Source organism: Symphalangus syndactylus, chromosome 15 (genome assembly GCF_028878055.3).
Source record: "Symphalangus syndactylus isolate Jambi chromosome 15, NHGRI_mSymSyn1-v2.1_pri, whole genome shotgun sequence".
In the NCBI taxonomy this organism is placed as follows: Eukaryota; Metazoa; Chordata; class Mammalia; order Primates; family Hylobatidae; genus Symphalangus; species Symphalangus syndactylus.
Genome location: NC_072437.2, coordinates 78923413 through 78936407, shown reverse-complemented (window position 1 = coordinate 78936407; position 12995 = coordinate 78923413). Strand labels below are relative to the sequence as shown.

The window sequence follows — 12995 nt, the reverse complement described above, 5'->3', positions numbered from 1 at the left end:
TAAGTAATTCCCCAAAGATAAATGGCTGGTGGGTTGGAGCCAGGATTCAAACCCAGGCAGTCTGGCTTAACTATATCATAATATACTCTACAATAGCAGTGTATTATAATATACTATACTGTACTATACTGCCCCTCCAATACTGGATTCTCTTCTAAGTTCTCAAGTTATATGTGAAAGAACAAAAGAAATGGGTTACTAGTATTCTAATCTACCCCTAAATAGGGGTAACGATCTTATAGCCCAAAGGCCAAATCTAGCCAACAGATGTGTTTTTTTCTCTGGTCCATGTAGTGTTTTAAAATAATTTCAATTTTTGTGTATTTAGACAAGGTAAATCCTCTCTAAGTTAGCCAATGTCCCACTTTTTATCATATGACCTACCTGGCCTTACAGGCATTTACAATATGAACAGTTCATACAATGTTATGTTATAAAACATAATATGTATATGTAATATGTATTATGTAAACTTGAGTTTCTGTTGAAAGACTGTTCTAAAGCTGGTGGTGTTTATGTTATATACTATTCAAACCAAAAGTTAAAGTTGGTGTAATAATTGGCTTCTAATCTTGGCTAAGCCAGTGATATGAGGTCCTGAATATGTCATTTAGCCTCTGTGCATTATTTTTGTAATTTGCAAAACAGAAAAAAACAGTATTTATAGCTTAACTGTCTAGGTTTTTTTAAGGAAAACTAAGGTAATATGTGAGGGAGGGAAACAGTTGTTCATTTAGTTAGCAAATATATACTAAGTATCTATGATATTCAAACCACTCTTATAGGTGCAGTAGTACAAAAGTAAATAAAATATCTCATCCATCATATAGTTGGTTAGAAAAATAAATATGAAAGGATAACAAATAGTACACGAGAGTATGGATCCTTATGAGGTAGCAGCATTAGCTAAGGTGTCATAGAAGTTGGAGTAAGCCTTGATATATAGGTAGTATTTGAATGCATGGGAAAAAGGAAAAGCATCCTAAACAAGAGAATACATCTTTTTCCAGAAGAAGGTAATTTGACTGTTTAATTCCTAGTTAAGTACAATTAATATCCTCCACAAGGCTGTCCTAAAACCATGACCCAGCTTTTGCTCTGTGGTCAAGTTCAGATTTATCATCTGAATATCCACATTTTCCTTCCAGGGGGAAGAGACACGGCAGGCCTGGGTGGCAAAGGAGGCCCTTACCGGCTGGATGCAGGCCATACGGTGTACCAGGTCTCTCAGGCTGAGAAAGATGCAGTTCCCGAAGAGGTCAAGAGAGCTGCTAGAGAGATGGGCCAGAGAGCGTTCCAGCAGAGGTCAGTGTTCCCATCGCATTTAGAGCAGCACTACTGCTATGGTGAAATGTCATGATGGACTGTGGGGAAACCTAGATTTGTGTGTGTTTCCACCTCATGCAGCAACTCAGACCTGAAACTAAAATCCACAGCCATCCCCGTCCCTAACTGAAACAGCCAAATAAACAAAATCCCCTGTTCTTTCTGCTTAGGCTCCTTAAAATCTAAAGCTCAAATCACCCCATCCATGTCTATCTGTTCCTAGGCAACATAGGGAATTCAGGTAACTCTACACGATGGTCCCTTCCTGCCCTCAGAAATCTTGCAGATTAGTGTGGAGGCAGGACAAGGGAACACACATACATACACACACAGAGTTAAGTGCTAAAGTCATAGGGTGCGGAGGCTGTCCCCTTCAGCAGTGCAGAGAAAGGCAAGTTTAGTGGGCTGATGTGAGGTGGGGCCAAAGCTCAGCTAGGATTTAGAGATGGGAAGAGAAGAGCTAGAATATTTCAGAAAGGGAAAACTAAATGAGCAGAGGCACCAGGGCAGGCTGGGCATAGTGTCTACGGAAGAGAGAGGCAGCTAGCCCACTCAGGATAATGGGCACCAGCTCGGGAGGAGGGACAGTGAGTTTGGATGGGGAGGCCTCATCAGTGAGTAGAGGCCTTAATCTAGGCCAGTGAGCCTGTGGCCTTCGGACATTCCCCAGCTGTTCTGGGCCACTACAATAGGAGCCATTTAAAAAATAAGAAGAATCCACACGATGTTACCCTAGACATCCACATGTGCGCTTCAGCTAAAAGTGAACAATACCAAAGAACCACCAGTATTTCCTTTTAGATTCCAGGACCTGGTAGTAGTTTGGGAAGCAGATTTACATTTTTGTGCTGCATGAAAGGAGCTGGGCGCAGTTAGAAAAAAGCATGCTAAAGTGTATGAGTTATGAAATTCCTCCCACATAGAACATCTGGTATTACATTACATGCTGTGCTTCCACATCCTGCAAGTAAACAGTACAGGACAATAGAGACAAGAATGCAGGCCCTGCCGCCACACCCTCAGGAAAGCCTGCCAGCTCAGACCCTCGAGGGTTCAGCAGGTAAATAACACGCTTGATGCTAGAGGCAAGAGTGTTGCTCTCAGCCCTTCTGCTGGCTTCCCTGGTGACTGTTGACAGTTTATCTGTCCTCTTTGTGCCTGAATTTGCTCTTCTGGAATAAAATTCACTCTCCCTTTCTCCCAGGGAGGTTATGAGAACAGGTAACTATGTTAGGAATGAAAGTGTTTAAACCTCTCAAAAAAGGGTAGAGAATAGTGTAGTGAACAGTCTTGTTAGAATGAAAGTTCTCTACTTTTTTTTTTTTTTTTTTTTTTTTTTTTTTTGACGGAGTCTCGCTCTGTCGCCCAGGCTGGAGTGCAGTGGCGCAATCTCGGCTCACTGCAAACTCCACCTCCCGGGTTCACGCCATTCTCCTGCCTCAGCCTCTCCGAGTAGCTGGGACTACAGGCACCCACCACCACGCCCGGCTAATTTTTTTGTATTTTTAGTAGAGATGGGGTTTCACCGTGGTCTCAATCTCCTGACCTTGTGATCCGCCCGCCTCGGCCTCCCAAAGTGCTGGGATTACAAGCGTGAGCTGCCGCGCCCGGCTTCTACATTTCTTATGAATTATTAAGTACCCATTTAGAAAAAGAACTAAACAATTGGACATGTGTCATTCTTCCCTCCGCAATTAATGAGTTCTATTGTTGCCACCTTTAAAACCTGCCAAGTAATTGTTCAGTCTAAATTTTTGCCCAAGTGGACAGGTAGATAGATAGAGTGTTCTGGCACACACATAGTTCACAGGGAGACAGAAAGGTAACAGTGCCTGGCCACAAGTATGTACCCCCTTCTCCTGTTGCCATAATAGGAATAAGGAGTGTGGTTCTCTTAAGGACAATTGCCCTACAGGGGAAGAAGTCAAGGGGCATGGCATCTGTGCCCATAATGCAAATGAATTTAGCAGATGTAAGAGAGGAAAGAGACGACATGGGGAAGGGATGAGGAAAATATACACCTCTAGTAAATGCTGCAGAGAAAAGTCTCAGTTGAAGGAAAAGAGAATACCATAAGGTAGTTGAAAGACAGAGGAGTTTGCCAAGGGTGTGAGAAAGGAGAGAAAGAAATAGAAACACATGGAGATCCTGAGAAAGATGGGGCACAGCAAAACACCAAGAGGAAGATGTTGCTTTCTACTTTCATGTAGAAATGGGACTTTCATCCCATTTGGTGAATATTTCATTTAATGCTGCTGAAAGTTTTTCAACTTTTTATTAGGAACTTTTCAAACATAAAAGTTGAGAAGAACATATAATGATGAATGCGATGGACCCGACCCCCCAACTTCAAGAAGAAAAATCTGGCTCCACTCCTAGTCTTCTCTGCTGGCTTGTTTTGAAGCTAATCCAAGACTTCTATCATTTCATTGTAAATATTTCCAAGTGTATCTGCATAATATAAAAACAAAAAATACAAACTCACAATACTATTATTAAGTCTTTAAAAAGTAATAATTCTTCACTATCATCAAATAATAAGTTTGAAAACGGTTTTGCCACTTAGGCATATGCAGAATGAGGTCAGTTCCCACCATTGATGCTTTTATGGCATCCTGTACCTTTTCTCCGTAACTCTTATCACTCTTTCCCATTATGTGATTTGTGTGAATGAATAGTTGATTGTCTCTCCTCCGATGTAAGTTCCTGGGGGGCAAACATCCATCTGTTTTGTGCTCTAGTATAAACCCAGGACCTACACCAAGAACCTGGTATGTAGCAAACCTTCATATGTATTTGTGGAATGAATGATACACACATGTATACAAGTAATGGAATCATCCTTTAGTACTTAATTCGGAGACTGGCTGAAACTAGGCAGTCCTAGCTGTGAGCCAGAAAGTTTGTGCTAGTGCCTTGGAGAGCCTAATGCTGCTAAGTGGGTTCCTGACATCATCAACACAGCATTTTGATAGCATCTATTTGTATCTGGTTTTAAGCTAGATACCAGCCCTTGCATATCAAGAATATATTAACTCAGGCAGACTAACAGAGAGAGACAAGCATAAAACATGAATAAAATAGAACAGAAACATTATACCAGTGAAAAGCAAATGGAATAGACAATGAGGTACATGTACACACTTAGAAAAGCGTCTAGGGTAGGCACCAGCTGTGGAGATTGCATCCACTACCATTTGCAAAACTAATCAGCCTCACACAGTGGACCTAAGCTTAAGTTTGTTTTCCTTATAATTGATTCAAAATTATAGTACTTAAGTCTGACCTGTAAGAAAAAGTAAAATGAGAACTAAAATTCCCAGACTCTTACGTAACAATAAATATACCCTTTAAAAATATACTGTGCCAACAAAACGCAGTTAGTCCACAAAGATTACTAGGATGTGAAGCAGCTGTGCCCTGCAGTTTTGATCAGGGTTAAAGAAGCAGAAAGATATGTTTCCAGCTAGTTTTGTGGGCTTGAGAGTATTAGCAATGGGTACCTCATTTGATCCAGAGGCTAAAATTTCTCTTTTCTTTCTACATCCCTTGCTTCAGTCATCATCTTTCAAAATTTATCAGCTTTGATTGCCTTGTAGATGATCTTTCTGAAAACCGACACAATCTGGAATATGGTTTCCAGATTTCTTCATAATTAAAACAGCATGTGGTGTGTTTTGGGTGCAACATGATCGTACCAGTTGTAGCCCTATAACTGGAGCTAATTCTGATCACTCTGCAAAGATCAGTCTGCTCAAGGTGGCTTACCAAATGGCTGGCTCCTTCCTTGATATGTATGTGTGTATGTATGTACATATGTGTTTTTATGTGTGTATATATGTTTGTATTTATGTATACATCTACAACCCATACCTCCAACATTCCATGTGCGTGCATGCACACACACACACACACACACACACACAGTAGTTTAGAAGATTGTGTTGTGGTTAGGCTTTTGAGATATATGTTCATTATTTCCTGTCCTAATATCAGTACCTTTTATATTTATAGAAATATATGGCATAGTACCTAACGTATAATGGATGCTGAAAATGAATTGAATGGCTGAAATAAAAATACAACTCAGGATTATTTAAAATGCAGCATCTTTAACTGTAAGTAGAAAGTTCATTTGCTGGGTGACCTCTATTAGGTTTTACAGTGTCGTATCCGTAATGCGCTAATTTAATCACATATTTCTATATATTCTCTCCTCCATCCCCTCCCCACCCCATGGACAGCTGTGTCTACATTTGTTTCTAATCCATGCTAATCTCCCTTCTTTGAGAAGAAGCATGACATACAAACACACACCAGTTTAGGTATGAAGGGGTAGGTGGCATGTCCTGCATTGTTCATTGTGGCCAGCTTCTGTCAGCCTTGATACTTGAGACATAACTTAATCTAATAAAAAGTGATAGAGAGATTTCAGAGACTGCCAGAAACTAAATACAAGAGGTATTGTCAGGAGGTCAAGTCCTATACACATATTTCTTTTTATTCTTCAGGACTGAAAGTTAATTAGATTTAGAAAGGCACCTTGGCATGTCACCTCAAGATACAACCATTCAGATATTATAGTGGCCTTTTCTGTATTTACCTTTTAATAGTCAGTGTTTTCAAAGTGCCATCCAGCAGCACTTATTGAGTGCCACTGTGTGCCAGGCAGGTATTGTGGTAGGTACTGGAAGTTCAATGAAAAAATAAAACATCGTCCTTCTCCCTGAGGAACAGAATAGAAAACATCAGAGTACATCCCATGTAATAAAAGTATTTTTCATTAAATTTTTGGTTCAGTTATCCTATATACATACATGCATTTGTGTATATAAGATCTCAATGTAAAACATTTCCTACTATGGAAAGAAAAATTTGAAAACACCATAATAGAGGGCAACAGGCCTATCTATTAAAGCAATAAAGTATGCTAGTTTCATGGTAGATGTCTGTATAGGGCGCATGAAAAGGGAATGGCCAGCTTTATGCAATTGCTCAAGCAAGACTTCAAAGGATGTGGCCTTTGAGCTAGATCTTGAAACCTAAGTGGGTATTATCCAGTGGGGTGACAGGGCAGGAATGCCAGTCTGCCCCATGGTAGTCTAGGCCTAGCATTATGTAATTATAATAAGCTTCTAGCACTCTCCCTCATGGTGAATGGATTTTTCCCAATGCTCAACCTGACAGGGAGGAATAGAGAACATTTATTCTCATTCAGTATTTGAGGTTTCTGTTTTAGCTCAAGGTGATAAAAAATACACATTAGATAAGAGTTTCAGCAATACACCTAGGATTCATATCTCCAACATTGCATGCATATACACACACACTAGTTTAGAAGATTATGTTATGCTTGGGCTTTCGAGATATGCACTTATTATTCCTTGTCCTAATATCAGCACCTTTTACATTTATAGAAATTTATAGAAATGTGTGATTAAGTTAATGTATTATGGATACAACACTGTAAAACCCAAGAGAGTTCACTCTGAATGAACTTTCTACTGACGGTTTAAGATGCTGCATTTTAAGTAATGCTGAGTTGTATTTTTATTTCAGTCATTCATTTCTATTTATTTTGAGCACCCATTATATGTTAGGTTTCATGCTAGGCACTGTAAAGATAAAGATGAGAAAGACTCAGCCCTTACCTAAAGGAGTATAGAGCCTAGTTGGGGAGACAGGAGGCAGATAGTTACAGCATGGAAAGCAAATTCTCTGATGGAGGAATGAAGTGAGATAAGAGCACAGAAGAAAGACCCAGGGATCAGAGCAGACTTCTTGGAGGAGGCAATCATTGACTTGAGTCTTGAAGTGGGAGTTAGTAGGCAAAGTCAGGGGAGGGACACTGCAAGTAGGAGAGAAGCACTTGCAGGGCATGTGATGTGTACGGGGAGCTTCCAGTGTGCTGGTGGGGCTTCATTGAAGCAAATGATAAAAACTGATAAAAAGGAGCAGCATACTGGGAAGATAGAATTTCAAAGCCACAATAATATTAAAATACAATTGTCCTGTCTAAATTACACTGTCAGCAATTTTAGAAAACTCTCACATAGGGATACATAGCAGCACATTAACTTACATTCTTTAGGCTTGAACTGTTATCTTGGTCAATCAAATACATGATCTTGTCTTAAAAAGCAACCCATGGGAACCCTCTTAGGAATCTGCCACATGAACTGATCGGCTGCAAACATCACAATATGGCTTTGGGATATAGCAATGGTGTACCACAAAGCCAATTCATACTGGCTCATGAGAGCCAATTGTGCACATTTTTTCCTAACTCACTGTTCATAGCTTGTAACTGATCATGGTGGCAATATTTACATCATGGAAATCAGCAAACACTACAAATCTAGGACTTTTTTCTTGTCCTAGTTTGTTAACCATTTATTAGCACACTACTGGATGTTACCTCCTTTGAATCTGGAAGCATAGCTGGAGACATCACTTCTTGCCTTTTCTCTTTAACATGAATCTGAGTTTCCAAGGAGTTTGCTAAATTTCTAGCAGGAGGCGAATGGAAGTAAAAACCTACATATACGTGATTTAAGCTGTTAACTTTTTATACTCTTCTGGTTTCAGGTTAAAGGAGATCCAAATGAGTGAATACGATGCTGCAACCTATGAAAGGTTTTCAGGTGCTGTTCGGCGACAGGTGCACTCCCTCCGAATCATCCTGGATAATTTACAGGTAATCTACTTATGGACCAAGAAAATAACCTGGGCCCAAACCTGGACACATTCCTAAAGTCTTGGAGAAAATTATCCGAACCCTAATTAGCCAGTCCGAAAAAAATGTATCAGTGTGAAAATATGTATCAGTGTGAAAATGTCCCATGGCTTTCTTTTTGATCATCCAGGGTATGTATTCTGTATATCCCCTGGCTCCTCCTCTTTCTGCCCTCCTCTTGCTCTCACATTGCCTGCCCTTTTGCAGTTTCACAAAGCTCTCAATGCTGAGGAACCAGTTGGTACTGCTACTGCTCCTGAAAATATTAAGACACTTCAGTATTTCCTAAGCATGACTATTGTTTGGAGATTTCAAATGAGAAATTGTGCTCTGGTCAGTTTGCACAAATAATTTAGGAGGGGCTGAGTGTTCCTTAAAATCACAAACAAAATCAGATTATTTTGTCTAAAGAGAAAGCAAAGCCCCATTTCAGGACGAAGGAAGAAGGTTGGGAGCCAAGCTGTGCCCTGCTTCTCCATTCTACTCTGGAATCTTGTGTTTCTTTTCCATGAAGTATTTCAAGCTGATTGCCTTTCCCTTTTTGGTTATTATTTGTAATTGTTCTTTTGGGGGAAGTTTTATTATTTTTGCTAAGTATTGGGGATTAGAACTTCTGTGATGCAGTTTTTAATCTACCATTTTAACCTAAAACTCTGGAAAAGCCTTATTTTTTAAAAAGATCTAAACCGTATCCAGAGATTAATAAAAGTTCTGTCATTTCCAGGAGGAAAGATCTTTATAATAATTAACCAGATGTCTAATTTCAAAATCGAAGAAATGTAAAAAATTAAACCATGTGCTTTAAAAAAAATCTATATGCAGTTATTTAGGATAAAACAGCATAAGATTTTATATAAACTATGTGAACAATATGATGTTGAATGATTGGATCTTCTTACATAGTCACTCATTTGACAAGTGTTCATTGCCCTGGACATTGAGAGCACCAGGACACTGCCAGGTTGGCTCTGAGCTTCAGGGTAAGGCAATAGTTGGCTAAGGGCCAAAATGGATGATTCAGAGGTGAGAGTAATGGGAGATGGTGCCTATCCTAAGACTTGAGAATGAGTATGGTTCAGTGATTCACTCACTTCTTAAGTTCTCGATGCACACCATTAGAGAGAGAAAACTAAGATACATCTTCTGCCTTCAAAGAAGGGACTCACAGTCAACTAAATTTCCTAAGTTCTGTAGAGAATTTTGCACACAATGCTATGAGACGAAATGAGGAAAGGCTTCATGGAGAATGTAATGTTTGAATTTACTCTTGAAAGATGCTAAGGAATTTCCCATGTGCTTAAGGAGTCAGGGCATGTCCAACAGAGGAAGCAGTATGCACAAGCGCACAGAGGTATAGGAGAGTGCAGTGAGTTCAGAGAAGGACAGAGTATTTGTTATGGCTGAGAAAAGCACACCCTGGTGGGAGACAGTGGCAAGAGGCTGCCAGAGTCGTAGGCACCAGATCCTGAATAGCCCTGGATGCCACAAGAACATGCAGACAACATCGAGTCCTACCCTGTGGGCAGAAAGAGGATTCGCAGTGCTACAAAGGGATATAAGAATACATTTTTAATTGAAGGTATCAGATTCCTCCTCTGGTATTAGTTGATGTCTTAGTTGGTATTTGTTGGGGACTATGCTATAGTTGCTTTTACAAGCACTATCACATTTAATCCTCAGATCAGTGCTTTAGATAAATGGTATCATGTTGACACAATCAGCCAAAAGATGAAAAGTCAGGTCCACTGCTCTGACTTCTCACAATCACACACAAATGAAGCCTGGGTTAGAATTAGAGTTAGCATCAAGGAATGGCTCTTCCACTAATCGCCACAACAGTGAGACCAGTATCAGAAAACAGTGTCCAGTTTTGCTTTCAGCTTTCAAAGAGGAATGAAAGAAAACTCTGAAGGTCTCACGTAAAAGCAACAAGTAAGATTAAATGCATGGAAAACAAAGTAGCACCCATTTTTAAAAAATCCTTAAGGGGGTTGGAGTCAATAACTTACTAAATATCCTCAACGAGAGTAATTATTTCAGGGGAGTTTTTATTCTCTTCCTCTCTGGAGATCTAAAAAGAGAAAATAGGCTTAACTAATACCAAGAAAGAGTTTTAAGATATAGGAAAGAAGATAAAAGCAATTTAATCCTTGAATAAGTAGCTAAAATAGATGTAGAACTTCCATCTTCAGAAATCTTTACAAACAATACCAGCATTATAATAATAGCAAGCATTTACTGAGAATTTACCATGCACCAGGCATTCTACTAGGTGCTTCACATCGTCATCGTCACCAAGATCACCTCCATCATTATTGTCATTCTCTGCAGCCAGACAGCCTGGGTTCTGTAAAATGGGAATGACAGATACTAGTGTGTTAGTGAAGAACTCAGATGATATGCGTAAACAATGCCTAGCATGCAGCATTCTCTACAGAAGGATTCATTTCATCATTACCTTCATTGTACTTGCTAAGATTTATCAGCCTGGATTACAGGCCAGGTACCCAGTCAGGTACTTTACATTCATTGTGCGATTTAACCTCTACAGAAACCAGTATGTATAATTTTCTACATTTGATAGATGAGGAAACATACATTGTGTCAATTCTCATAATCCTGTGAAATACTGGTTCCATTTCTGCCATCTTTTGCCCCCACTTTATAAATGAGAGACCGGAAGATTAGAAAGATGGTGTAACCTGTCCTGGGCTGTATGGCTAGCGAGGCAGGTGCAGCCCAAAGCTCAGTTCATTATTGTTTGTTAGGGTCTCTGTTCTCTTCTTCCAACTCAACAATTCCATAAAAAGTATATTCTTACATATACTCATAAAACATTTTGCATCATTATCCAAATGCTAACACAGCATTTTTCAAGTGTTTTCCTTATTGAATCTATTTTTAATCCATAGGGGAGTTATTCTCAGGTGGGCCTTCTAGTCCTCCATTTAGGAAGATAGGGCTAGTTTAAAACATAGCTACTGATCAAGCATGGACATGGCCTTGTGTAGAATATGGAACTTTAGATTGAAAACAAAGCAAGGAACCTTTGATTTGGTCCCATTTTGCCATCTTCTGCCAGTCCTGTGTGGCTCCGATTGACTAATATCTTCCAGCTGTTTTGAGGTTGCTATGTAATCCAAGTAACCATGGGTGTTTCCTTGGTGAACGGCACAAAGTTTGGCCAGGAACTAGCAAATCATCACTTGAGATTACTTTCCAAAGCACAGCCTCAGGCCCACTCATTGATTCCAGGTGGGATTTGAGGAGCAGGAAATGCTGTTGCCACCCATGTTAATGTCTGCTTTAACATGTGCCTATGTTGCAGTATATGTCTTTCCTTCAATTAAGATAGCTATCACCAGTGACTTTCCTTGGCTTCTTTGAGTTATTGAACCTTTTCCCTTTTGTGAATTGATTGCATGAATCTTCTCATCAGTCCATAAATACTTCAATTATACTTGGTTCAGAATCTCAATCTCTTATTGCAGCATGCATGCTCTAACAAAAGAAAACATCCATTCATACAAAAAACCACTTGATTTTAATCATATCTTCTCTCCAATGTTTTTCTGATCTATAATCATAATTTCATTCTCAGGCTAAACTAAATTAACCTTTCTCTGATTGCTTTGGCTAGCATGATATCTCCATGAACAAACAATTATGTTCCTTTTTTCCCCTGTGGTGTTTCAAAATAAGCTTTTGTTCAGATAAATAGTGCTTTGAACACTGATTGTGTAGCACGCACTGTGCTTGGCACTGAGGGCACAGAGATTGATAAGATAGTGTCCCTGTACTAAGAAAATTCTGGGCTTGAGGGGCAGAGAAGGCAGACACCTAAAGAGCTTATTCCATTTAATATGGTAAGTACCTAGGTAGAGGGAGCTCAGAAGAAAAGGATTCAAGGATAGATTTTGAAGGTAAGGGTACATGAGCTGAGTCTTGAGAGACACACAAGTATTAACCAGACAGAGAAGGGTGGAAACGACGCCCCAGAAGAGGTCACAGCACAGACAGATGCATGACACTGTGTGGTCTCAGGCATGAGCTGAGAGCTGGTTCTATCTTCTTTAGGAAGTTTTGTAGCCATGGAGGAGAAAGTTTCAGAGACAAGAGAGGTGGAAGCCAGGAGATTAAATCATAAAACAGTATCAGTTATTCAGGTGAGAAGTGATAGGCACCTGAACCAGCATAATTGAAATGAAAATGGAAAGAATGAGACAAATTCAAGAAGCAGTTTGGTGGTAGGGCAAAAAGACAAGTGACACTGAATGTGAGGGAAGGGAAATGAGAGGTTTTCAAGCCCTGGAGGACAGAAATAGGGGACACAGGAAGAGGACAGACTTGTGAGGAAAGCAGATGTTTGCTTTGGATGTTATAATATATTTTCTCACTATTGGGACACCTATGTAAAAATATCAAGCATGATGTTTAAAGTTTTCAAAACCTGAATTTGGAGTTCAGGAGCAAGATGAGGACTAGATAGGGATTCATGTGTATATGGCTATCTATATATGTATTTTTGTGGTCATCTGAATAGAGGGACAGCCCAAGCCAACGGAAGATGTGTCAACTAAGGCAAGAGTGTAGAGTAAAGAGAGGGGAAGGGTGAGAACAGCCGTGTCAAGGAACGTCTACATGTCACAGGAGAGCAGCAAAGTGCCAGTTACTCTTTCTTAGCACATCATGAATGGCTCGTCACTCAAGACATGGTGTCAGTGGCCATGAGAGGACAACTTCATCCAGGTGCAGCCTAGAAATATAGTCCTGACTTCTGGGCTGCATGCCTATGGGCATCTCTAACTCAGTCTTTGCCAGGTGACCATTAAAATTATTTAAGTAGTCAAAAGCTTTACACATTGAAAACCCCACGTGTCAGGAGAAATTAATGAAGAGCGCTAGTGACATGCAAACAGCTTTGAAGAATTTT

The 12995-nt window shown here is 39.8% G+C and overlaps 1 protein-coding gene and 1 long non-coding RNA gene across 5 annotated transcripts in view; one reads left to right on the top strand and one right to left on the bottom strand.

Annotated features, from left to right (window-relative positions):
* Positions 1-12995, top strand: part of VWA8 (von Willebrand factor A domain containing 8) — a 458897-nt gene that overhangs the window by 404830 nt on the left and 41072 nt on the right. For all 4 annotated transcript variants that reach the window (XM_055244723.2, XM_055244727.2, XM_055244724.2 and 1 more), the window contains 2 exons: positions 1149-1305; positions 7915-8023. In XM_055244723.2, the coding sequence (XP_055100698.2) occupies positions 1149-1305; positions 7915-8023 (266 nt within the window). The remainder of the gene's footprint in view (positions 1-1148; positions 1306-7914; positions 8024-12995) is intronic.
* Positions 2648-10373, bottom strand: LOC134732650 (uncharacterized). The gene is made up of 4 exons (XR_010116013.1): positions 10313-10373; positions 10072-10133; positions 5930-6052; positions 2648-3777 (listed from the first exon to the last, which is right to left on the bottom strand). It is a non-coding gene; the product is annotated as an uncharacterized lncRNA (long non-coding RNA).